The sequence below is a fragment of the Macaca thibetana genome, chromosome 3 (assembly GCF_024542745.1).
Source record: "Macaca thibetana thibetana isolate TM-01 chromosome 3, ASM2454274v1, whole genome shotgun sequence".
In the NCBI taxonomy this organism is placed as follows: Eukaryota; Metazoa; Chordata; class Mammalia; order Primates; family Cercopithecidae; genus Macaca; species Macaca thibetana.
The window spans coordinates 120,720,444-120,745,792 of NC_065580.1; the positions used below are offsets into that span (position 1 = coordinate 120,720,444).

Sequence of the window (25,349 nt, forward strand, 5' to 3'; positions counted from 1 at the left end):
ACAGAGTATTCTAATGAGTCTTAATATTTACACGATAGGTCACCTCATTTAAATAGAATCTATTCAAATTGTACTGAAATTGTTTGTGGGAATTTTAAGGGAGATCTTTCTTTCTACCTGAATGATCTTTCTTCCGAATCTTTATTTATTTGACAACTATTTCTTGATCTTCTGTTCAGTGCCAGGTACTGTTTCAGGAGCTAGGGATAGAGCAGGGATTCAAATAGACCTTCCCTCCCCGCACATTCTGTTGGGAAGAAGGAAGCAGTAAACACATACAGAAACAAATCTGTATGGCCTGTGGAGATGCACGCAATGGAGAAAGATAAAGCAGAGCAGGAGGGCAGAGACAGACATTTGGGCAGGTACACCTTGATCCCCTGGCAGACTCTTTTTGCATCCTTCAAAATGTCACTTTGCTGTCACCTTGCTCTGCGTGCTAACTTTGAGCCATGTCAGTCCTTCCACATTATACTGATTTGCTTATGCTCCCGAGTCTTCCATGACCTCCCAGATTAGGATAAAATGTTACATAAAATCACACCCGCCATGATTTCCCCAGTCACACATTAGCTATTCATGGGAAGTAACTCGGGAAGTAACTTGAATTGACAAAAAAAAAAAATTGGAGGTAAAAAGCGTTTCTCAAAAATTAATTCTTCTTTTCTTTTTTTTTTCTTTTTTCTTTTTTTTTTTTTTTTTTTTGAGACAGAGTCTCGCTCTGTCGCCCAGGCTGGAGTGCAGTGGTGCAATCTCGGCTCACTGTAACCTCCGCCTCCCCGGTCCACGCCATTCTCCTGCCTCAGCCTCCCGAGTAGCTGGGATTACAGGCGCCCGCCACCACGCCCGGCTAATTTTTTTTGGTATTTTTAGTAGAAACAGGGTTTCACTTTATTGGCCAGGAGCCACAAGTGCTGCTGAACTTACAAAGAACGGAATCAGGCCAGCCGCTCTGTCTCTCTCCAGGGCTTCCTGCAGGGCAGACGCACGCATGGCGAAGTTGCCATCTGAGGGGATGGCTTTTAATTTCACTCCACCAATTAACCCAGCTCTTTCCACTGAAGAGTGTGCCTGGAAGGAAGACAGCAGAGTTGGATTTGTACGGGTGTGTGCATGCAGTTATTACCAGACCCCGGATCTGCAGAGAGCAGCCAACATTGCAAACACAAGGTTCCTCTCACGGCACAAGGGGCAGAACTGCTCTTGACTCCTCCCTCTCCCCTGCACCTTCATGAGACTGCTTTTTTTCCTGGAGTTGTTTCTGTTCCTGTGGAATCTTGCTTTTAAGTTTGAAGAATTGGGCACTAACAAATGTAGAGTGCTGGTCAATATTCATGAAGTTTTTCATTTGTTTGAATTCAAGAGCAAGCGGCGAGACCCTGGAAAGTAGATCCCAGAGGTGAACTTAGAAATCCTAGGCTTAAATCTGTCCGCTGCCCCTGACTGTGGAGCCTTGGGGAGCTTGGTGGCCAGGCTCGGTAAATACTGGAGGAAAGAAACCAGCCAAAAGGCATCACCACTGTGGCAGATCCATCCTCTCTCAGAGATTCTCAGGAAACGCAATTCTCAGGAAAGCTGGCCACCTTTTGCCCTTCTGCCCCCACCACTACTGTCTCCTGCTTGACCCTACCCAGGGGCCTGAGATCACAGAATAACAAAGCTGCAGTTAGGGCCCAGGACTTTGATCCCCATGTCCAGTTTCTCTACAATGATGCTGGGAAGGCAGGCCAGATAATCACAACCTAAGTCTGCACTGGTAGAAAAGGTGACAGAGCCAGTCACAGTGATGTCTCCACACATTTATTTCCTTTTCAGCTTGATCTATCCAGTTCCCACCCAAGAATTCACCGCTTCCCTTTAGTTCAGGTCTCTATCTAGTGATACCTGAGGAACTGCTCTTAGATTTGGAAGGATGCTGTTTGGTTTGGTTTGGTTTGAATTTGACATAAAAACAAACATTCAGGTCTTGAAGTCTTGGCTGATACCCGCTCAATACACTCACCTGATCCGATGAGTAAGCCACCAGCTTCTCCATGATAGCGGCCTGTGTGAGCTCTGGGGACGCTGCTTGCAGCCGATGGATCGCTTTGGTCCGAGCGGCCAGCAGGGCCACCAGGGTGGCTTCACTGGCACTTCCCTAAATTCAAGGGAAGGTCCAAATGAAATCCAAAACATAGCGAAGGCATTGGTACCTACATTATTGGAAGACATATTGTTTTGTGTTCATGGCTTTCTTAAAATATGAATCTGAAATGGCAAAATTCACTCTCCTTTGCTTAGGAGAAAACTAATATTTTTGACACCTAAGACCACCACTTCATCTCTTAGTATGAGTTTGCCATTGGTGGGTCTATTTTGTGTAACAGCAGCAGATAACATTTTGACCACTTTCCTGCGCCAGGTATTGTGAGAGCTTCTCCTCATGGACTGATCCCAGCCCGGCCCAGGAGGACTGCTCCTGTCTCCATTGGAGGAGAACGGCCCAGGGCACCAGCATGCAAGCCCCACTCTGCATTCATATTCACTTGGACAGAGCGATTTGCATTTGTTTATAAAATGGAGGTGCATTTTCCTTGAGACTAAGAGATGCCTTGAAGGGTTTCTTTTGATCCCTAAAGACCCGGGCTGAATTGTGTCCCCTCAAATTCATGTGTTGAAGCCCTAACCCCCAGGACCTCAGATGTGACCATATTTGGAGATAGGCTCTTTAGAGAGGTAATTAAAAGAAAATAAGGTCACATGACTGGGCTCTAATCCAATCTGACATGTCCCTGATAACAAGAGGAAACCTGCCTATAATCCCAGCACTTTGGAGGCAGAGGAGGGTAGATCACTTGAGCCCAGGAGTTCGAGACCAGTCTGGGCAACATACCGAAACCCCATCTCTATAAAAATACAAAAATTAGCCACGTATGGTGGCGTGCCCGGTAGTCCCAGCTACTCGAGAGGCTGAGGTGGGAGGATGACGAGCCTGGAAGGAGGAGGTTACAGTGAGCCACAATTGCAACACTATACTCCAGCCTGGGTGACAGAGTGAGACCCAGTCTAAAAAATATAAATAAATAAAAAGAAGGGGAAATTTGGCCCCCAGAGATGTGTGTGCACAGAGGGAAGACCATGTGAGGACACAGGGAGAAGGTGGCCATCTGCAAGCCCAGGAGAGAGGCCCGAGGAGAACCAACCCTGTGGACACTTTGATTTTGGACTTGCAGCCTTCAGGACTGTGAGAAAAGAAATTATTCTTCAATCTACCCAGTCTGTGGTATTTTGTTAAGGCAGCCTTGGCAAACTAATGGATTCAGTGCCTGCTATGTTATCCAATTTAAGTTGTAAAATAATCCCATGTTTGTGTTTTAACATCTTTAGGTGGGGAAACAGATGCGCAGAGAGGCTCAATAACTTGCCCCAAATCAGCAGCTAGGTAGGGCACGGTTAGGAGTGAGCCCACGCCTGCCCTTTCTAGGGTGCCATGGGCCTAGAAAGGTAGGGACGGCGAGCACCTTCCCTCTTAAGTAAGTCCTAGAAGAAACCCATCTACCGACCAGTATGAAAGGACATAAGAAAGGGCAAATAAAAGAAGGTAGATTCTTATTGACTCTGAAAAAGTTTATAACATGATAGGTTTTTACAGAGAAATATATAATAAAATAGTTAAGTAGAAATGCTAACCTCTCTTCTTAACATTTGATGCTGTCTTCATTGCCCCTGATTTCTCATTTTGATTTTGCCATGACACTACTTTTACTTATTCTTTTGAGTCAACCCACATCCTTTGGAGAGACAGTAATACTGAAAGATAAATACATTTATTCATGTTTCTGTAGCACTAATGGATGGGTTCAAATATACAGATATATGCTTCTCTTAATTCAGCATCTAAAATGGGTACTTTATTTCCTTCAGGCTATATTTTCATGAGCAGTGATTTTAGACATTGTTTTAGGCCAGGTTTACCAAACTTGGCCAGAGGAGAGAGAAGTGGGGAAAACAATATTGGCTGGCAAAGCTAAATCAGCCATCCCAGGAAACCCAGGCTCCCTGAGAGCAGGCACTGTACCTTACTTACACTTCTCCCATGCACCCCATCATTCCTCTCCCTGATTTCCTCCCGTTCCCCTATCTGCCCCCACACACATTTTGTTTGTCATGTCCCACCCATTCTCATTGGAAATGTAACATGAAAAGCCTAGTGGAAGGCACGGTTCCCTGTTCTCATGCTTGACAAGCAGGCGTGACTGCCGCTTCCCCGGCTAAATTCTACCCTCTGCTTGAAGCCTTGGAACACAGGTGTTCATTCTCTGAACATTCTAATGAAATGAGTCACCATGAATCACCTGAATCACCATGACAACTCATTATGGCTTTTTTGAGGGGGGGAATGGGGGAGCTTAGTTCATGTCCTAAGAGAAAATTCACCTTCTTAAGTCAACAAAACGATTTTTTAAAAGCCTGAAGGAGCAAATTGTCAGTAGCATATCTAGAACCACACCACCCTGATGCCACCAGGGTGGCCTGGTGGCCTCAAGCATGATGTCGGGTGGAGCTCTCTGCATTTTGCTGGCAGCAGATCTTCGCAGAGAGCAGCACAGGGAGGGTGACGTGTGGTACAGAGCAGGAATGATGGCTCTGTGCGATAGCAGCAGACAAAGGTTGCCATGGCAAGCCTGCTCGAGAGGCAGGAGGGGATGCTGGTGAGGTGTGACGCTTCCGGCTGCTGATGCCGTGAGCAGAAATGTCCTTTCGTCTTCTGTTTTTTTCAAAGCAAAAAATTGGCTTTTCTTCCACAAGAGCTTTCAAACCCAATTAAGAGACCATTTTCGCAGCCCACATTTGTCCAGCCTCAGAACGACAGTTTATCATTTGACTCAGACACCCATCACTGCGCTGACGCCCACAGCTGTGATTACAGCTCTGAGGGGATCGATAACGCAGGCTGGCTCACAGGCTGTCACCAGGCTCCTGTGCTCTTTGGGGCCTCACCAATTACAGACAATCAGCCTTGTCTGCTGGGAAGGGTGAGCTTCCGGTGGCAAACACAGATTCTATTTCTTGCTTTCATCCAGAAAAAAACTGAGTGGATTGGGCTCACAGGAAGATTATGTTAAAGCAGGGGCTGAGAAATACCAGGAATATTCCCACCCAAATGCTAAGAACTTGTATGGTCTCTCAAAAACGAGATTGTCTTTAATGAAATGAAAATGCAGCCCATAGTAGCATGCACATCTCTGGACACCAACCCAAGCCTACGGTCAGGGATGAACAGTCATAACTCTGGTCGTCTTTCCTACTAGCCTTTGTTTTAATTCGCTTTTGCTGCTATGCATGTTCTACTAACTTTCTGGGCCTCAATATCATCATCCATGAAAAAGATTGTCCATAATGCAATCAATCTTCAAAAATATTTTGAGGATGAAGACAATAACACAAAGCACAAGACATAGGCTGAGGCCGGGCGCGGTGGCTCAAGCCTGTAATCCCAGCACTTTGGGAGGCCGAGGCGGGTGGATCACGAGGTCAGGAGATCGAGACTATCCTGGCTAACATGGTGAAACCCCGTCTCTACTAAAAATACAAAAAACTAGCCGGGCGTGGTTGCGGGCGCCTGTAGTCTCAGCTACTGGGAGGCTGAGGCGGGAGAATGGCGTGAACCCGGGAGGCGGAGTTTGCAGTGAGCCGAGATCACGCCACTGCACTCCAGCCTGGGAGACACAGCGAGACTCCGTCTCAAAAAAAAAAAAAAAAAAAAAAAAGACATAGGCTGAAACATGGGCAAGCTCATAATTGCTATTCAATGAAAAGTAGCTGTTATTATAACAGACACACCTTATATTATGGGGGATTGATAAGATTTTTTTGAGGGGTATATAATTAGAGAAATCACTTTGGGCTGCCGAAAAAAAAGTTGAATATGAAACTGTTTTTGTTATAAAATACGATGACCTAGAAATGCTTCAATTTTTGTTTTGTTCCATTTTGATTTAGTGGGGAGTGTGAATGTTAAACAACGAACACAGCCAGGAGAGCCCCAGCAGGAAGCCGATCATCTTGCAAGATTGTTGCACTTTCATCCTAAAGGGTGTCCTCCAAAACTTTTTATAAGAATGAAAAATTTGATGCAACACAAATATTTTAGGTATTATTTATATAGATTGTGATGCATCATAGAAAATCATAGAGTAATACTTCTTTCAAAGAATATTTAAATAGTGGGAAATGCCCACAATAAACTGATAAGGAAAGCACCATGCGGAAAATCCATACATGTTGTATCGTTTCAATTTTGTTTGTGTGTACATATATCCACATGTAGATACTGAAATAACACAAGGAATATGACAAGAAAGCTCCCGTGTCTTTTTGTTTTTACCATGAATGTCCAGTGTCTAGGTGGAAAGGAGACAATCTTTTTTTTGTTTTTTTCTTTTGAGACAGGGTCTCACTCTGTCACCCAGACTGGAGTGCAGTGGCGCGATCTCAGCTACCTCAATCTCAGCCTCCCGGGTTCAAATGATTCTCCTGCCTCAGCCTCCCAAGTAGCTAGGATTACAGGCACATGCCACCACGCTCGGCTAATTTTTGTAGTTTTAGTAGAGATGTGGTTTCACCATGTTGGCCAGGCTGGTCTTAAACTGCTGACCTCAAATGATCCACCTGCCTCGGCTTCCCAAAGTGCTGGGATTACAGGTGTGAGCCACTGCACCAGGTCCATAATCACATAATCATGTGGAGAAAACCATGAAAAGCTTCCCAAAAATATAGAAGATGACAAAAAAGGGGAATATCAAAAGAAAGAGAGAAATCATGGAAGAGGTACCCAATCTGTGGAAAATTGAAGCCCCTGAAAAAGAGTGACGTAGCCCACAATAACTAACATACAGTAGAAGAAAAATATCTGCACTGTGTAAAGCTGAGTCTTGCAAGGATCAGCAGGGCTCACCAAATGCTAGGGAGGGTCAAAATGAGGGGAACAGACTGGGTGCAGTGGCTTACTGCTGGGTCTGTCCTGCAGACCCTGGCCAATAGATGAAATGAGTGCTCAGACACAGGTATGCAGTGTAAGAGCAGCTAGGTGACTGCCTGGCTCTAGTGGCCAGAGAGCACCCCTGAGAAGCTGGAGAAGCTTGCTTTTATTGAGTGCAAGCACAATTCTGAAAACCTGGAGCAAAAACAACCTGTAGATAATTAACATTTATTGTTCCCTTTTCAGAGAGTGTCATGTGTAAGGATGTTCCAAGGTCAGTTCCTGGACAACTTCTAACAAACAAGCTTGACCAAGATAAATTCCTCTACACGCCCTTGTACCTACTCCTTGCCCTCTGCCTCAGGGCTATAGAACAGCTGCTTCAGCTATTCTCCCCTGGAGCTTTGCCGAAACTTCTGACCTTTCAGAAGGCCTGCTCCTTTTCCTTATAGTTTCTCCCACCACTCTGACTGATCTCCTACAGCTCACGCCTGTAATCCTAGCACTTTGGGAGGCCGAGGTGGGTGGATCACCTGAGGTCAGGAGTTTGAGACCAGCCTGGCAAAATGGCAAAACCCCATCTCTACTACAAATACACAAATTATCCAGGCATGGTGGTGGGCACCTGTAATCCCAGCTTCTTGGGAGGCTGAGGCAGGAAAATCGCTTGAACCAGGAGACAGAAGTTGCAGTGAGCCGAGATGGTGCCACTGCACACCAGCCTGGGTGACAAGAATGAGACTTTGTCTAAAAACAAAACAAAACAAAACAAAGAAAAAAATGAGGGGAACAAATGGAAAAGAAATGGAAAAGTAGATCTTGGCCCATGTATAAAACTAAAAGAAAAAGTAAGTCGGCCACCAACATCCAGGCCTCCTGTAAAGGGTTAGACTATGCATGCCCTTGCCTGGAATCAAAACCACGCCCTCTCGCGTGGCTGTCCCACTGGGTCCCGACTGCTGCTGCCCTCTGTCCCCTGGAGAATCAGGACTGATGTTCCAGAGGCTAGAAAGCCATCTGGCCCTCACCAAGGCAAAGTGCAGCTGACAGAGCATCGGCTGAGGGCCGCGTGCAGTAGCTCCCTCCCCTCGCTGGAAGGGCACCTGTGACAGCCTATCTTTGCTGTGATCTTGGCCAAGGAGGCTCTTCAGCTGCATACCCACTGACAAGAAGAAAATTGTGCTGGGCCTGAAGCAAATTGCATTTGCCGAATCATTGCTGAGTCATTGTTGCTGCTACGTAGAATGGTATAGTTCACAGCAACGTATTGAAACTTTGCTTACAACATAGCTGACGTTTTTTCTTTTTTTTTTTTTTTTTTTTTTTTTTTTTTTTTTTTTTTTTTTTTTTTTGAGATGGAGTTTCCCTCTTGTCACCCAGGCTGGAGTACAATGGTGAGGTCTTGGCTCACTGCAACCTCTGCCTCCCAGGTTCAAGCAATTCTCCTCCCAAGTAGCTGGGATTACAGGTGCCCGCCACCATGCCCGGATGATTTTTATATTTTTAGTAGAGACAAGGTTTCACCATGTTGGCCAGGCTGGTCTCAGACTCCTGACCTCAAATGATCTGCCTGCCTTGGCCTCCCAAAGTGCTGGCATTACAACGTAAGCCACTGTGCCTGACGTTTCATTTTCATCAGCTTCCCATTTAATATCACTTATGTCTGATGGAAAGTGAGATAACCAAAGAATGCGAAGAAGGAGCACATGGAGGGATGGCTCTGAGCCTGGCCACAGGGCCCGTGGGTCACGGAGAAGGCAGTCATCAGTCTCGGCATGTGGCCTGTTCAGGGATCTCAGTGTCATCCAGATGAATTAGCGTTCATATTTTTTGGCCCAGAGTCTAGAAATAGGCATTATAAGCAAGTTCCCTCCATGACTCTGAAGCACACTGGATGTGGTAGGCAGATTAATGCATCCTCATTCCCAGAGATTCCAGGTCTTGGTCCCCAGAATCTGTGACTGTTTACTTTCCAAGGAAAAGGTGACTTCTCTGATGTGATTAAGAACCTTGACTTGAGAAATTATCTCAGATTGTCTGGATGGACCCAATCCAATCACATGTGTCCTTAAAAGTGGAGACCCACTTTCTTATCTTATATGTGGTTAGAAGGAGATGCGACCATGAAAGTGTGAAAGGAAAATAAATCTTCGGATCCCCAAATCACTAAGCCAAAGGGGAAAGTCAAGCTGGGAACTGCTTAGGCCAAACCTGCCTCCCATTCTATTCCTAAAAGAGATAGCTACTAAGATAAAAAGCTACCTGCCTCCCTCACAAGGAATTTCCTCTTGGATGAAGGACAGACAGAACTCAAAGTCACCCCTCTGCCCACTGAGATAGCTGCACATCTGATTGCCTCCTTTGGAAAGGCTAATCAGAAACTCAAAAGAATTCAACCGATCGTCTCTTATCTACCTATGACACGAAAGCCCCCTTCATGCTTCGAATTGTCCCATCTTTCCAGACCAAACCAACGTACATCTTACATGTCATGTGCCCCTCAAATGTATAAAACCAAGCTGTGCCCAACCACCTTGGGCACATGTCGTCAGGATTTCTTGAGGCTGTGTCATGGGCACGCATCCTTCACTTTGGCAAAATAAACTCTCTAAGTTGATGAGACCCATCTCAGATATTTGGGGTTTACAAAAGAAAGGTCAGAAAGATGGGACACAGCTGGCTTTGAAAACAGAAATGGGGCTGTGAGCCAAGGAATTTTGGAAGCCTCTAGAAGTCAGAAGAGGCAAGGAAACAGATTCGCCCCTGAAGCCTCCACAAGGTGTCAACTTTGGTTTTAGCCCAGTAAGACCCAAGTCAGACTTCTGACATACAGGACTGTAAGATAATCAGTTTGTCCTGTTTTGAGCCACTAAAATTTGTCACAACATCAATAGAAACAAATACATAAAATTATCAGTCTTGTTGCACATTCTCAGGACTGGAAGTGGGGAGACTTGCTTGCTAGTTTCGCGTGGCCACACTGGCCTTGTGCTTTGCACAAAGGTGTTCTCCACTATGTGCCTCACTGTTCTCACCCACTGAATGGGCCTTCACCAATTCTCAAAGCCTTGTGGAAGACAATATCTGAAAAGGAAGCCCCTTTTTCCCAAAGTTAACAATGCTTTCCTAATGAGACTATCATCTACTTGACATGAGAAAAATGATTAAGGGAGAGTACTGGGTTCAACATAGTTCATGCTAGGAGGTTTTTTTTTTCTTTTTCTTTTTTTTTTTTTTTTAAATGCATCAAGTCCAAGTAATCCCAGTGCCATTTGTCCTGCAACCCCAGTGGAATAGAAATTCCATCATGATTGTCTTTTGTCTATCTTGTTTCCTGGTGTAAGCTCGGACACACAGTCACTGTCAACAGACACATGTTACAGAAAGAGAATGAATTAAGCTGCTGCATAGAAGCAGCAGCATCTTTAAGTAAATGATTGGTTCAAAGACAAGTAGCATTTATAGCCTCCGAAGCCTGGTCACAGCTGCCACCTGTGCTGTCCTCCAAGGAAGATCACAGGCTCTGAGCCACACAGATACAGGGTCTATAACTTACCAGCTGGGAGCCATGGAGCAAGCTACCTAATGTTCTGGGTCCCAGTTTCCTCCCCTGTAAAATGGGCTATTAAAATGTTTCTTCACTTGTAAAGGGAGGTTTTTAAATTCATAGTGTTGTTATGAGAATTAAATGAGTTAATGCCTGGAAAATGCTTAGGCACTGTGGCCAGCGATGGGGAGCCCCACACAAATGGTAGTCGCTGTAGTTGTTATTTCCATGCACCTGCTGTTAAATAGCTGCTGTGCTATCTACCATAGCTTTAGGCCTGAGAACTGAGCGCCCTGCCCTGGGGAAGCGAGTGAAAGACAGCACTGGGATCCTAATCCAAATCCTGCCAATCCCAAGACCAGTGATTTCCTAAGAGCTCGGTTTTGTTTATTCTCCAGGGGAAATCTGAGGACCTAACAAGAAGCATGAGCGCCTCTTTCCCCACCTGCAGCTATGGTCCTGTGCAGAGCCCATGCATCCCAAAAGTGGCCCTCCCAGCTCTCACCTTACCTGGATCACTCCTCCCCCTTCTCCGGCATTTTCAGTCAAAAATGCCTTTGGCAGCTCCAGCATCTTCCCGAGCCAGTCCATCATCACAGTTTCCAGCTCTGTGCATGCTGGGCTTGCTGCCTGTGGTTGGGGAAGGGAAGGGATTAACCAAGGGCCAAGCATTGCAGAATTTGGGGAGCAGCAGTAACAAGGGGAGATTTAGCCTTCCACTAAAGCCCAGATTAATGCCACCCAATCTCAGATGTGATTCAAAGGCCTGAAGCCTGTTTGACCTAGACTCATGCAAGGAGAGTGATTGGGAAGGAACACACGGGCCACCATAGTGAACCTTACTCCACTGAGCCTCACTGCATGGGCACTGCTGGCTTGCTAGTATATTCATTTGTTCATTTACAGAAGGGTCCAGAAAGTCCACAGGTGGACTCTCCTCCATAGTCACAAGTGAAGGGAACGAGGAAGTGGGCGCCGGGCAGCTGTCACCCTCTGGGCATCCCGAGAAGCCATTGATCTTGTCTTTTAAACTCCCAGTGACTTTTCTCTGTGAACTCTCCTCTCTCTCTGAACCAGCTGGTCTTGGACCCCATCCAAAGGCGGATTGAGCCTCCACTTTCATAAAGGTCTCCAACATCAGGGGTGCAAGGTGCTCTCGTGCCTAGATGTGCACAGCAGCATCCTGATACGTCACCAGTAAGATCTAAGTTAGAAGAGTGCATTCTCCCTTCTGGTCAGCCCCATCCTGCTGGGTTCTACCTGAGCCTGGCCAAGCCCAGCTCTACCAGGAGCCTATGCTCTCTGCTAGGGACCAGGTATCAGGCAACGCAGCCTGACAGACAGCGAGGCACCCCCTTCAAGGCCTGAGGGCGATCAGACTGTCCCAGAATGAGCAGATAGAGATGGATGACAAGTACCTCTGCAGGGACAGAATGGATTTGGACCAGCACAGCTAAATGAAATCTGCTACAGTATCCAGTGATAGAAAATGCTCTTTAGGAGAGGGTGTGCTCAGCCCAGGCCACACTGGCTGGCCCAGGCCAGCCCTGCCGAGCAGAGAGGGAGGCCCTGGTGACTGGCAGAGGAGCAGCACAGACACTGGCACAGACACTGAAGAGCCCACAGATGGGCTCTTCAGCCCTGCCTGTGGGGCCCATGATGCCTGTTCACCTGGCAACTTCCAGTGCCCCACCCCAAAGAAGAGCAAGCGCCAGGCTGGTGAAGCAGAGGTGGCACAGCTGGGCCCTGTGGCACAGTGCTGCAAATTCCTGATTGACAGCTCCTTTACGCATCACAGCATGCCACATAGACCGATGCCCAGAAGTCCACCTGACTCCAAGACACAGACAAGATGAGCACTCTGTACCCCGAAGGCCAAGCACAGCCCCTGGCTTTTGAGGAACTCCGCAGGGTGCAGCAGCCCTCAGACACTGGCCATCAGCAGGCAGCTCTACCTCCAAGCTCTCTGCATTTGGGAGGAAGGCATCTTTCCTGTAATCTGTGCCTGGAGCAGCCAGCCGTGGGTAGAGCCAGCCCTGCCTGCCGTTCTTCTGAACAGGGACTTTTTTAGGCATTTGACCTCCAGATAGGGCGGGACTGGTGGTGTGCAGGCAGGAGCTAGGCTCTTTTCCAGAGTCCCCCTGCTCCAAGTCTCTGGACACATCTGATGGGCTGGTTGGAGCCTCTCCCTGGGCAGCAGCCCAGGCAGAGAACAGATGGAATGAGACCGGGGCAGTAGTGGTTTTCAAGCTTTGGAGGATATAGAAATTCTCTGAGCTGCTTGGGGAAATGCAGATTCCCAGGCTGGAGCTGCAGAAACTCTGGGCCCCAGACCGTGATGTTAGCTCATACCAAGTGCTTCCAACACAGCCTGCGCAGAATGGGCTTTGAGTTGTTGAGACTTTCTCTGTTCTGAATCACTACTCCCTCAGAGGCACCCTCTCTGGGCTGAATCCTTTCTCCTCCCTGCAACAGTGGCCCGTCTGCCCACAGACGGCACTGCCATCTGCTCAGGTCCTATGTGCAAAGGTACCGTGTCCCCACCCCGGGATCCCACCATAGCCAGGACCCCTTCCCCAGGCGCATCCGGACACTCACCCAGGAGAAGCCGATGCAGCCAATGGCCCCGCACAGCATGTCCGCGAGCATGGCCGGGTATGAGCTGGCCGTGGGGAAGTAGGCGAAGAAGTAGGGGCTGTGCCAGTGCGTCACCTGCATGGGAGGATGGAGCATCTGCTCAGAAGCGAGGAAAGCCAGGCCTCAAGAGAGCAGAGAACCCAGGTACCTCAGTGGCCCCCAGCTGCCAGATGCAGCCAGACCCAGAGTTAGGTGAGTGCGGTTCCCCAAATGTCAGCCATCCCAGTACCTTCCTCCATTATTTAGGAGCATTTACACATCACCTTACTGTCCCCACTCCCTTTAAACCAGCTCCCTTTTTGATACTGGAATGTATTTCCTAGCTCAGAAGGAAAAGTTCTAGCTCCAAAATAAAGTGGAAAATCCTTATAACTTTCTGTAACAAAAGAAGCCTCAAAATACCACACGGTGCTTCAAGTTCTTGCTCCTGTGCTCTCGACAGTGAAGGCGCTGCCCCAAGGCTGATCTCTTTGTACCAAAAGCTTAGTTTTCCTAAAACTACTCTAAAAAATAAAGTCTCCACAAAAACCAGAAACAAAAACCAAGAGCCTGATTTTCAAGGTTTCTTCAGTCAAGCCACAAACATGCATCTGGTCTTCCAGCTGCCCCGGCTCTTCTAGAGGAGCCGAGGCCTTCCCTCCAGCCAAGCGACTGATCATCCCGCAGATGTCTCGCCTCTGCTGTCCCTCAGCCTGGCCACTGTCCCTTGCCATTTGCCCTGGCTAGGGGCATCCCACAGTTCTCCAGCCCATAAGGTGAACATCTGCCACACCCTGGGTGAGGCACAGAGGAAAAGCTCATGTGGGTCTGGGAGGAGATCCATAAGAGGCAGCGACAGCTCCATGTGGTATGCTTGGGGACGGGGGTTCTGGGATCCAGGAGGCGAGGGTTGTGGTGGACACTCAGGCAGGGAGCCTCTCTGGGCTGGGAAGGTCTGGCAATGGTAACAAGGCGCGAGCCTCAAACATCGCAGAGTCTGGGAGGACGATCAGGGGAGGACAGAGAAGGAGCAGGTGTAGCCTAGTCTTTGCGTCTTTAATTTGTTCCTGCCAAGGCGGTACCTGCCCTGAAGGAACAGAATAGAGTCCTAAAGCCCTCAGGACAACCCTCAGCCCCTGTGCAGGGAGAAGGTACAGAGACTGCCATTCAGACCCCTCTCAGGCTGTGACCAGGAACTGGTGTCTGAGAGACGTTGCCCTGTTCCCCGTTGTCCCCTGCTAGTGCTCCACGTCCATCCTACCTGCGGGAACAGCATGGTGTTGGGAGCACCCCTGAACTGCAAGTCCAGCAGGAACCCTGATTTGCTGGGTTACTCCAGACAACTAACTGCACCTCTTTGGGCCCTGTCATCCCCTCAGATAAAATGAAAGCACGTGCTCTGGTGCTTCCTCGAGGCCTGGCTCAGAATCCCAGCTGCTGAAAATATGCTCTATCGGGCTTGGCTGCTCTGCTCTGATTGTGAGTATCTGCATACCATTCGTGTCAAAATCCTAACCCCCAAAGTGACGGCATTAAGAGACGGCATCTTTGGGAGGTGATTAGGGCATGAGGGTGGGGTCCCCTTAATAAGATTAGTGCCCCCCCACAATGGGATTACTGCCCTCATAAGAAAAGGCAGAGAGCTGGCTACCCTTTGGTTATGTGAGTACACACTGGGAAGACGGCTGTCTGTAAACCAGGAAGAGAGCCCTCACCTGAACCTAATATCTTGATCTCAGACTTCCTGTCTCTAGAACTGTGAGAAATCAATGTTATTTAAGCCTCCCAGTCTACGTCCTTTGTTATAGCAGTCCAAGCTAAGATATCTGTAAGATATCTCTTACAATCTGGGAAGAGATGCAAACATTTCTTTCTCAATAGCACTCATCGTTAAATATATGTTGTCTAAGATGTAGCATGAGCGACCCCCTGATTGTGAAGGCAGCCAACTAAGAGAGCTCACCAAGAACTAGGAGTGTTCAGCAAGGTTTATTTAACAACCACGGCCACCCCAGGTCTGCCAGGGCTTGGGGAGTGATGGAGAGAGGGAGCTAGCACAGTCTAGGCTTGGGGCCTCAGGAGCGGGAGGTTGGTGATGAGGCTGAGAGGCTGAAAGGAGCTGCACAGGTTGTGATGCCTTCAGCACAGCAGATCCAGGCCTACAACACTGTTAGGGGCTGAAAAAAATGCTTAAATTTCTTCTATAATCAGGAGGAAAAAAAAAGTGAACTTTCAGGTTAAAGAAAAAAATCTATGTTAATATATTCATCTTTATGCCAATGCATTTGTAAAGCATAATTTTCCATATTTCTAGGGAGGAAGGAGCTGACAAAGACAAAGCGCCCAGGGCCCAGGAGAGTAAGAGCAGTCCTTTGCCCGACTCACCCCTCAGCACCTGGAGGGCCCATGTGCCTTTGTCTCTCTCGCCTCCCTGTGGCCCCTGGGCTGGAAAAGGACAGAAGCGATTCTTGATTAGGGACAGATGTGTGCCCTTTTGCTTCACTGTCAGCTGATTTTTTTTTTTTTTTTGAGACGGAGTCTCGCTCTGTCGCCCAGGCTGGAGTGCAGTGGCGCGATCTCGGCTCACTGCAAGCTCCGCCTCCCGGGTTCACGCCATTCTCCTGCCTCAGCCTCCCGAGTAGCTGGGACTACAGGCGCCCACAACCGCGCCCGGCTAATTTTTTTGTATTTTTAGTAGAGACGGGGTTTCACCGTGGTCTCGATCTCCTGACCTTGTGATCCGCCCGCCTCGGCCTCCCAAAGTGCTGGGATTACAGGCGTGAGCCACTGCGCCCGGCTGTCAGCTGATATTCACAGCAACTTTTGAGATGGCTGGGCCTGCACTTGCCCTGCTCACGGCCCAAGAGCTCACCTGATTTCCTGCGATCACACAGCCAGCAGCTGGTGGGCTGCAGCTTCCACCCAGGGGCCCTGCCCAACTTCTATGCATTTCCCAACTCAGCTCTGCACAGTGAATACCCCCATAGAAGGAAGCAGAAAGACTTCAAATCCTCCCCCAGTCTCCTGTACTCCCCACTGCCTGACATTTAGCCACACCTCTCCCGAAGGGTTTTATGCTGAACAGCTTAGTGTATTTGCACAATTTCTAGCAAGAACCTGAATCCTGTTCTTTGCTCAAAGCATAAATGCCAAGTGAGAATCCCCTGGAAGAAGAAATGTGAGCAGTGGGGTGAGAATGGCGCTCAGCTACTGAGAAACTGGTCCATGAGGTCCAGGGCCTGAGGCCTAGCCTCGTCCCATGATCAGTGTCCTATAACCTTGGCTGACCTTATACCTTCCCAGGGCCTTGGCATTCTGTCTGAATTGAGGGAGTGGGTCTTGATGGGCCCAGACCCCTCTTCCATGAAAATTACATGTCGTTGCTCATGGGCTTTATAACCACAGACATGCTGGATGGTGGCAGCGATCAGCCAGTGGAGCCCATGGAGATTTTCCCCGCCTGGACTCTGCACATTGTTGCATGGAAGGGCAGGTCTGGCCACCCTCATAAACATTCCTGATCTAGAAACTGGCCAGGCTGCAACTCCCACCCAGACCCTGACTAGGCCAGAGCCACTTTAACCAATAGGCTTTTAGGTGAACTCGTTGGCAGAGAAAATCTACTGTGGAAGCATGAAGCTGAAGGGAAGTTTCTCTGAGCTCCAGCACTGCTGCCCTGTGAATGAGTATCAGAGACAGTGACCAGTCCCGTTGATTTCTGCCCTCTGTGTACTCCAGGCCTACTGGCTTCAGAGAAAGAGGACTGGCTTGGTGGGCAGTACCATGCTGCCCACTCTCAAATAAACTAAATAAAACGTTTCTTCCACTTATGCTAGTTACCTATTGCTAAACCCAAGGATGGTGGAAGTGTGCTTTATTTAGGGCAATTGACTTATCTGAAAGCAGCTACCAGGGTGTCACTTCCTAATGTATATGAGGACATGCTCTGTGTACCGGGTGTCTCTGGGCAGGGACTGAGTCTCAGGGAACCTGGGGGAAAGAGCCTCACTGCCCTTGGAAACCGCAGATTTGGGTTGTAATCCTGGCTTCATCATGTACTAGCTGTGTGACCTGAGGTGGACCACCTAACCTCTCTGAGCCTCAGTTTCCTCAGTAGTAAAATAGAAATGACAAAAGTTTCTCTCCAATCTGACTGCCATAGGGATTCCTTGAAACAACGCATGTGAATTGCTCAGAGCCCAGTAGGTGCTGTGTGAGTGCTAGCCCTCCTGTTTTCTGACCCTGGGTACACACTTACCCCTGGCATGATTATCTTCTCAATGTCGTTGATGATGTCCTCAAATGTGTCTGGCTCCTGGGGGGCAGAGTCAGGGATCAGCGGCCGCAGGTACCCAGGCTCCACGTCAGGGTAGACCTGGCGTCCCTCAATGCCTTCCATGTAGTTGGCCACGTAATCCACCATCTCCTTCCCTCTCCTTCGGAATTCACTTGTGTTCATGGTGCCTGGGCTCTGTCAGAGGTGAAAACTGCAGGAAGAAAAGGATTCATTGAGCAAACTTTGTAACTTCTGAACTGGAAGGTGGGGATTCCAAGCAAGCCGTGGGCAGGGCCATCTGGGCAGTGACGGCATACCCTGGAGGCCACTTGGATTCCAAGTAAGGAGCGCTTTCCCTCCATGTCTGTACGAGGTAGAAATGGCGCTGGATTTGGGACTGAGGCAAAAGCAGCTTCTCCTCTTCCCCAGCTGTTCAACTGGGAACAACACAATGTCTCTTTATTTCAATAGACTAGAAGCACACATTTAGTTTCATGATCGATTCCAACTTTAATGACAAACGCTGGTCCAAATCCTGCCTCTGCCCCTTACCTGCCTTTGAAAGAGACAAGCTTGCCCCTTAGAGCCCCTCTCCTCGTCTGGGAAATGAAAACTGTGATGCTGACCTCTCAGGAGGGCAAGAAGGCACAGTCACACAACGTACACAAGCCTCAGCTCAGAGACTGGGGCAGTATGCCCCCTCAAAGTTAGTCTTCTTCCCTCCTCTTGATTCTGTCACAGATGGAACTGCACCTTTATGCACCATCTGCTTTTCAAAACTAATGCTCTCCTCCCTCCCTTGCATAAGTAACATGCAGGCAATTCTCATTATTGCTGGTAGCTGTATTCTATCTACAACAGTTGCCATGGCTATGCACTCTGAATTAGTGAATACTGAACCATTTCTTCTAGGGGAAATACAGTTTCCTGAAGAGCGATCTCAATATTTTTTTGTCAACAAATCAATACATAAACTTTTTATGTTTTTAAAAGACACTTTATTTAATATATGTTGATTCATTAACACTGGCCTCACAGCCAACAGCACTGTAACTCCTGTCTGGGGAAGCTTCTCTAACACATGTATTTTCTCCATAAGGCACGTCTTGTGCATAGGATGGCTAGACAGCACTTCTGCACCACATTTGGGAGTCATTTTAAACAGCAGAATCACCACCAAGAAGAAAAACATAAAGATGTGAAGGATGTGGCACTAAATAGACGGAGAGAAGGACACATGATTACATTATGAGAGCTGAAGCAAGAAGGCAGTGCGTCCCCTTGTTGAACCTCAGCTGGGAACATGTGCATCGGACAAGCACATTCTCCACCACGCTACACATATGTACGTCCCTGAATGGTCTCAAAAGCACCATGAGTATTGATAGTTATTGAAATTACGGGTTACAAATGAATTTTAGCAAGTAGGAGAATTTGCATATGTGGAATCTGTAAATAAGAATGAATTGTATTTCAAAACCGGACAGTGAACAACACGAAGAAAAAGATAAGCCTAGAATCCCACCACCCAAAATTCTGGCACGTGTCCTTTTAGAATTTTGTTTTTATTTTATTTTATTTTATTTTATTTTATTTTATTTATTTATTTATTTATTTATTTATTTATTTATTTATTTTGAGATGGAGTTTTGCTCTTGTTGCCCAGGCTGAAGTGCAATGGCGTGGTGATCTGGGCTCACCGCAACTTCCACCTCCTGGGTGTAAGTGATTCTCCTGCCTCAGCCTCCCAAGTAGCTGGGATTATGAGCGCCCACCACCACACCTAGCTGATTTTTGTATTTTTAGTAGAGACGGGGTTTCACCACGTTGGCCAAGCTGGTCTCGAACTCCTGACCTCAGGTGATTTGCCCACCCTCTCAAAGTGCTGGGATTATAGGTATAAGCCACCGCTCCCAGCCTCTAAAATATTTTCTATTTGTGAGAGACAATTGCATGTTAGCCAAGGGATGCATTTTCAAATCTTTTTCATACTCCAAAGTTTTGTAGATGAGGAAATGGAAGCTCAGAGAGGCAATGTGACGTGCCCAAGATCACATCACCAGTAATTGCAGAAATAGGATTCAAATTTACAAGCTGGCTCCAGGACAAATTTAAGACAAATTTTCCCATGGGAGTTAAGTGCTTAGGAATACTCTAAATTCACTGTTATTAGCAAAGGTGATGACTTTAATAACAGCTTCTGAGTACTTCTCTATTTTCCCCATTGTCCATGCTGGGATTTTTGACAATTTTTGTGAGGTTACAGGTGGTAAAGAAAAATTGTTCACCAGTCACTTGTTAAAAGTGACAAGACAGATTTTACTCAACACTACTGCAATAGGGATAGAATATTGCAAAAGGGGAGGGACTGAACTTAATTCCAAAAACAACAGGGCCACATAGGGACTTACAGCCAATGGGCAGGTGAGAGGGTCCACGGGTAGAAAATTACTAAGAGGAACTTGGGTAAGTATCAAGGATGGAGAGGAAAAAGGAACTCTGGATTAGATACCAAAAGTGGAAGCACATGAGTTTGATTGGACATCACGGGTGTGCTCAGCAGGCCAAAGGAAAGACTTGGCTAAGCTCTTCCCTCTTGGGCCAGAGGAGCTTGGCTGAAGTTTGGTCAAGGTCCTTTGACAAAGGTAAACCTGCTTGAATGTGCTTTTCCTTCCATTGACATTCTCTCTCACATTTTTACTTCCATGTTCTCTGTTAAATAAACAATTACAGCAATTTTTATGTTATTTCAAGGCTTATTAGATCCAGCCCCCATATTAAAGCTATTGTTTAAGGATGCATTTCTCAACTAGTGAGTGCTCGAGTGGCAGTGATTGAGACATAAGATTAGGCTCTAAATTATAGCAACAGCGAATGCCGAACTAACAAGCATGAGAAAAACCACAATGACTGTCTGAAGTTCTGTTACACCTTTGTGCTTCTTAAGCCAATGACAAAGGAGTGTCCTGTTCACCAGCAAAATATCATGGCTGCATGCTAAAGCATCCAGCTTACAATTCCTTGGGGCCTGCAGGCTTTGAAATTAGTTTTTAGTTTGGTGGACTGTTTATTTTAAATTTTGCACATACAGTGAAACGTGGTTTTCACTTCAAGTGGAAGTATTTCAAATTAATATGACTCAAATTTTTAACTCAAATGGTATCACACTGCAGATCTTTTTGCTAGCCTGTTTTTCTTCACTAATTTCTAAGTACATTTCTCATGTTGACAAATACTTTTCTTTTTCTTTTTCTTTTCTTTTTTTTTTTTTGAGCTGGAGTCTTGCTGTGTCACCCAGGCTAGAGTGCAGTGGTACAATCTTGGCTTATGGCAACCTCTGCCTCCCAGGTTCAAGTGATTCTCCTGCCTCAGCCTCCTGAGTAGCTGGGACAACAGGGCATGGTGGCGCACGCCCGGCTAAATTTTTTTGTATTTTTAGTAGAGACAGGGTTTCACCATGTTGGCCAGGCTGGTCTTGAACTCCTGATCTCAAGTGCTCTGCCTGCCTCGGCCTCCCAAAGTGCTGGGATTCCAGGCATGAGCCACCACACCCGGCTGATACTTTTCTATTGTGTGATTTCTCACAAGTATTTCACAATGTGAGTGTGCCATATTCACAACATGTACCTCTATTGTTGAACATTTATATTATTTCCAATTTTCACCCACATAGTTGGAAGCATTGGTGTATCCCAGTGGCCACCACTCCAAGACCGAGAGCCAAAGAAAGGACTGCGAGTCACACCCTGATTCTATGTATTAGCTATCGTTATTGCATGTATTAGCTATTGTAATAGCATGTATTAGCTGTACAACCCAGCGTAAATTGCTGCCATGCTAAACCTCATTTTCTTTAACTGGGAACAAAAATCATGACAATAATAGTATAGGTACACCCCGTTTTATTGCATTTTTTACAAATGGAAGGTTTGTGACGACCCTGAATCCAGCAAGTCTATAGGCACAATGTTTCCAACAGCCTGTGCTCACTCAATGAGTCCGTGTTACATTTCAGAAAATTTTGTAGTATTTCAAACCATTTCATTATTATTAATCTGCTATAGTGATCTATGGTCAGCAATCTTTGATGTTACTATTGTAATCGTTTTGGGACAGCATGGACGACACCCACATGATGGTCACCTTAATAAATTTGTGTCTGACTGAACCACTGACCCATTATTCGCCTGTCTTTCTTCCTTTTATTGGGCCTCCCTGTTCTCTGAGATGTGACAATATTGAAATTAGATCAATTAATAACCCTGCAATGGCCTCTAAGTGTTCAAGTGACAGGAAGAGTAGGTAGTATGTCTGTCACTTTAAATCAAAAGCTAGAAATGATTCAGCTGAGTGAGGAAGGCACGTCAAAAGTTGAGTGAGGTCAAAAGTGAAGCCAAACTGTTATCCAGGCTATTAAAGCAAAGGAAAAGTTATTGAAGGAAATTAGAAGTACAACTCCAGTGAGCACACAAACGCTTAGAAAAATAGCCTTATTTCTGGTGTGGAGAATGTTTTAGTGGTCTGAATTGAAGATCAAACCAGCCACAACACTTTCTTAAGCCAAAGCCCATTCCAGAGTAAGGTCTTAACTGTCTTCAATTCTATGAAGACTGAGAGAGGTAAAAAAAAAAAGTTGCAGACAAAATGCCTGAAGTTAGCAGAGTTTGGTTCATGAGGTTTACGGAAAGAAGCTGTCTCTATTACTTCTGTGCAAGGTAAAACAGCAAGAGTCAGTGGAGAAGCTGCAGCAAGTTATCCAGAAGATCCAGCAAAGATAATCCATGAAGGTAGCTACAGTAAACCATAGGTTTTCAATGTGTACAACATAGGCCGGGCGCGGTGGCTCATACCTGTAATCCCAGAACTTTGGGAGGCCAAGGCAGGCAGATCACCAGGTCAGGAAATCGAGACCATCCTGGCTAACACGGTGAAACCCAGTCTCCACTAAAAATACAAAAAATTAGCCAGGCATGGTGGCAGGCGCCTGTAGTTCCAGCTACTCAGGAGGCTGAGGCAGGAGAATGTTGTGAACTCGGGAGGTGGAGCTTGCAGTAAGCAGAGATCACGCCACTGCACTCCAGCCCGGGTGACAGAGTGAGACTCCATCTCAAAAAAAAAAAAAAAAAACACAATGTAGACAACATAGACGTACATAGACTTCTATCAGAAGAAGACGCCCTCTAGGGCTTTCATAGCCAAAGAGGAGAAGTCAATGCCTGGCTTCAAAGCTTCAAAGCACAGGCTGACTTTCAAAGGGGGTAATACAGCTGGTGACTTTAAGTTGCAGCCAATGATTATTTACCATTCTGAAAATCCTAGGGCCCTTAAAAATTATGCCATATCTACTCTTCCTGTGCTTTATAAATGGAACAACAAAGCCTGGATGACAGCACATCTGTTTGCAGTATGGTTTACTGAATATTTGAAGACCATTGTTGAGACCTACTTCTCAGAAGGAAAGATTCCTTTCAAAAATATTACTGCTCATTGACAATGCACCTGGTCACTCAAGAGTGAGATGTACAAGGAGATTAATGTTTTCATTCCTGCTAACACAACATCCATTCTACAGTCCATTGATCAAAGAGTAATTTTGACTTTCAAGTCTTATTAAGAAATGCGTTTCATAAGGCTACATCTGCCATAGATAGTGATTCCTCTGATGAACTTCAGCAAAGTAAATTGAAAACCTTTTGGAAAGAATTTACTATTCTAGATGCCATTAAGAACATTTGTGATTCATAGAAAGAGGTCACAATATCAACATTAACAGGAGTTTGGAAGAAGTTGATTCCAATCCTCACAGATGACTTCAAGGTTCAAAATTTCAGTGGAAGAAGTCACTGAAGATATGGTGGAAATAGAAAGAGAACTAGAATTTTAAGTGGAGCCTGAAGATGTGACTGAATTGCTGCAATCTCATGATAAAATTGGACAGATTAGTTGCTTCTTATGGATGAGCAAAGACAGTAGTTTCTCGAGATAGAATCTCTTCTTGTTGAAGAGGCTATGAGTATTGTTGAAACAACAGCAAAGGATTTAGAATATTACATAATCTGAGTTGCTAAAGCAGCAGCAAGATTTAAGAGAACTGACTCCAATTTTGAAAGAAGTTCTACTGGGGGTAAAATGCTATCAAACAGCATCACATGCTACAGAGGCATCCTTCGTGAAAGGAAGAGTTGATCGATGCAGGAAACTTCATTGTTGCTTTGTTTTAAGGAATTGCCACAGCTACCATAACTTTCAGGTACCACCACCCTGACCAGTCAGCAGCCATCAACACGGTGCCAAGACCCTCCACTAGCAAAAAGATTACATTTGCTGAAGGATCAGATGATCATTAGCATTTTTAGCAATAAATTATTTTTAAATTAAGGTATAGACTTTTAACATATTATGTTATTGCACACTTAATAGACTACAGTATAGTGTAAACAGAACTTTTATATGTACTGGAGAGTCAAAAAATTCATGCGAGTCACTTTATGGTGGTCACCTGGAACTGAATTTGCAATATTTCTGAGGTGTGAACACCAAAAACTGGAGACAGGTCTCAGTTAATTTTATTTTGCCAAGGTTGAGGACACACCCCTGACACAGCCTCAGGAAGTCCTGACGACATGTGCCCGATGTGGTCAGGGCACAGCTTGGTTTTATACATTTTAGGGAGACATGAGACATCAATCAGTTTGTAAGAAATACATTAGTTCCGTCCAGAAAGGCGGAGACAGCGCAAAGCAAGGCCCTCCCGCTGAGGGCTTCCAGGTCACAGATAGCTGAGAGGCAGACGGTTGCATTCTTTTGAGTTTCTGATAAGTCTTTCCAAAGAAGGCAATCAGAATATGCATCTATCTCTGAAAGAAAAGGGATGACTTGAACAGAATGGGAGACAGATTTTCCCTGAGTAGTTCCCAGCCTCAAAGGGCCTAAGATATTTTCCTTTCACAGAGGTATGCCTGTAATACCTCGAAGAATTTTTTTGTAACAACCAAATAAATAAATGGTAACAAATTAGCACTCAATAAATTTCAGCTATTAGCTTTTCTAAATAATCCTAAAAAGTGCAACCTCTTGTTTACATTACTGCACACTTTCTTTTGCGTTAAAAATTTATAAAAAGGAGAACACTTATTTTATAATTTATTTAGAACAAATTCTTCTAGAGATAAATATTTTTAGTGTCTTGAAAATATATTGCCAAATTTTCCCCTAAAACATTTTTTTTAACCAAATACTCTCCCGGTAGGGAGTGTATAAGAATGCTCATTTTACCATACAATCACTGGGCTTGAATATTCATTTTAAGTTTAACCAGCCTTGTAAGCATTTAATGATTCTGTTGTACCTTTTTTTTTTTTTTGAGACAGGGTCTCGCTCTATCGCCTAGGCTGGAGTGCAGTGGCATGATCTGGGCTCACTGCAACCTCTGCCTCCCAGGTTCAAGCAATTCTCCTGCCTTGAACTCCTGAGTAGCTGGGATTACAGGCACATGTCACCATGCCCAGCTAGTTTTTATACTTTTAGTAGAGACAGGGTTTCACCATGTTAGCCAGGCTGGTCTCTACCTCCTGACCTCAAGTGATCCACCCGCCTCAGCCTCCCAAAATGCTAGGATTACAGGCATGAGTCACCGCACCCGGCCCCATTGTACTTTGATTAATGAAGCGTATTTTTTTTGTGTATGTTTCTTTGCCATTTGGATTTCTTTTTTAATGAATTTCTTGATCACTGCATTCTTTTCCACTAGGGTGTTTGATATTTCTTATTTAATTGTGAGAGTTCTAATATACTAATACATTCTACTCTTATGTCTTGAAATGTTTTGCAGGCATTTTCCTCATTTTTGTTGGACACAATTTGCTTACAATTCTATTCTGACCTATGAGAATTTTAATTTTTATGTAGTGAAATCTCATAATCTTTTCTTCAGGTCTTGTACCTGGTGT

The 25,349-nt window shown here is 45.9% G+C and overlaps 1 protein-coding gene across 4 annotated transcripts in view; it reads right to left on the reverse strand.

The window, feature by feature from the left end:
- Positions 1–25,349, reverse strand: part of DDC (dopa decarboxylase) — a 106,687-nt gene that overhangs the window by 67,014 nt on the left and 14,324 nt on the right. For all 4 annotated transcript variants that reach the window (XM_050785602.1, XM_050785604.1, XM_050785603.1 and 1 more), the window contains exons 2-6: positions 17,383–17,611; positions 13,107–13,220; positions 11,019–11,138; positions 2,003–2,137; positions 928–1,071 (exon numbers count right to left, since the gene is read on the reverse strand). In XM_050785602.1, the coding sequence (XP_050641559.1) occupies positions 928–1,071; positions 2,003–2,137; positions 11,019–11,138; positions 13,107–13,220; positions 17,383–17,583 (714 nt within the window). In that variant the 5' untranslated portion in view covers positions 17,584–17,611. The remainder of the gene's footprint in view (positions 1–927; positions 1,072–2,002; positions 2,138–11,018; positions 11,139–13,106; positions 13,221–17,382; positions 17,612–25,349) is intronic.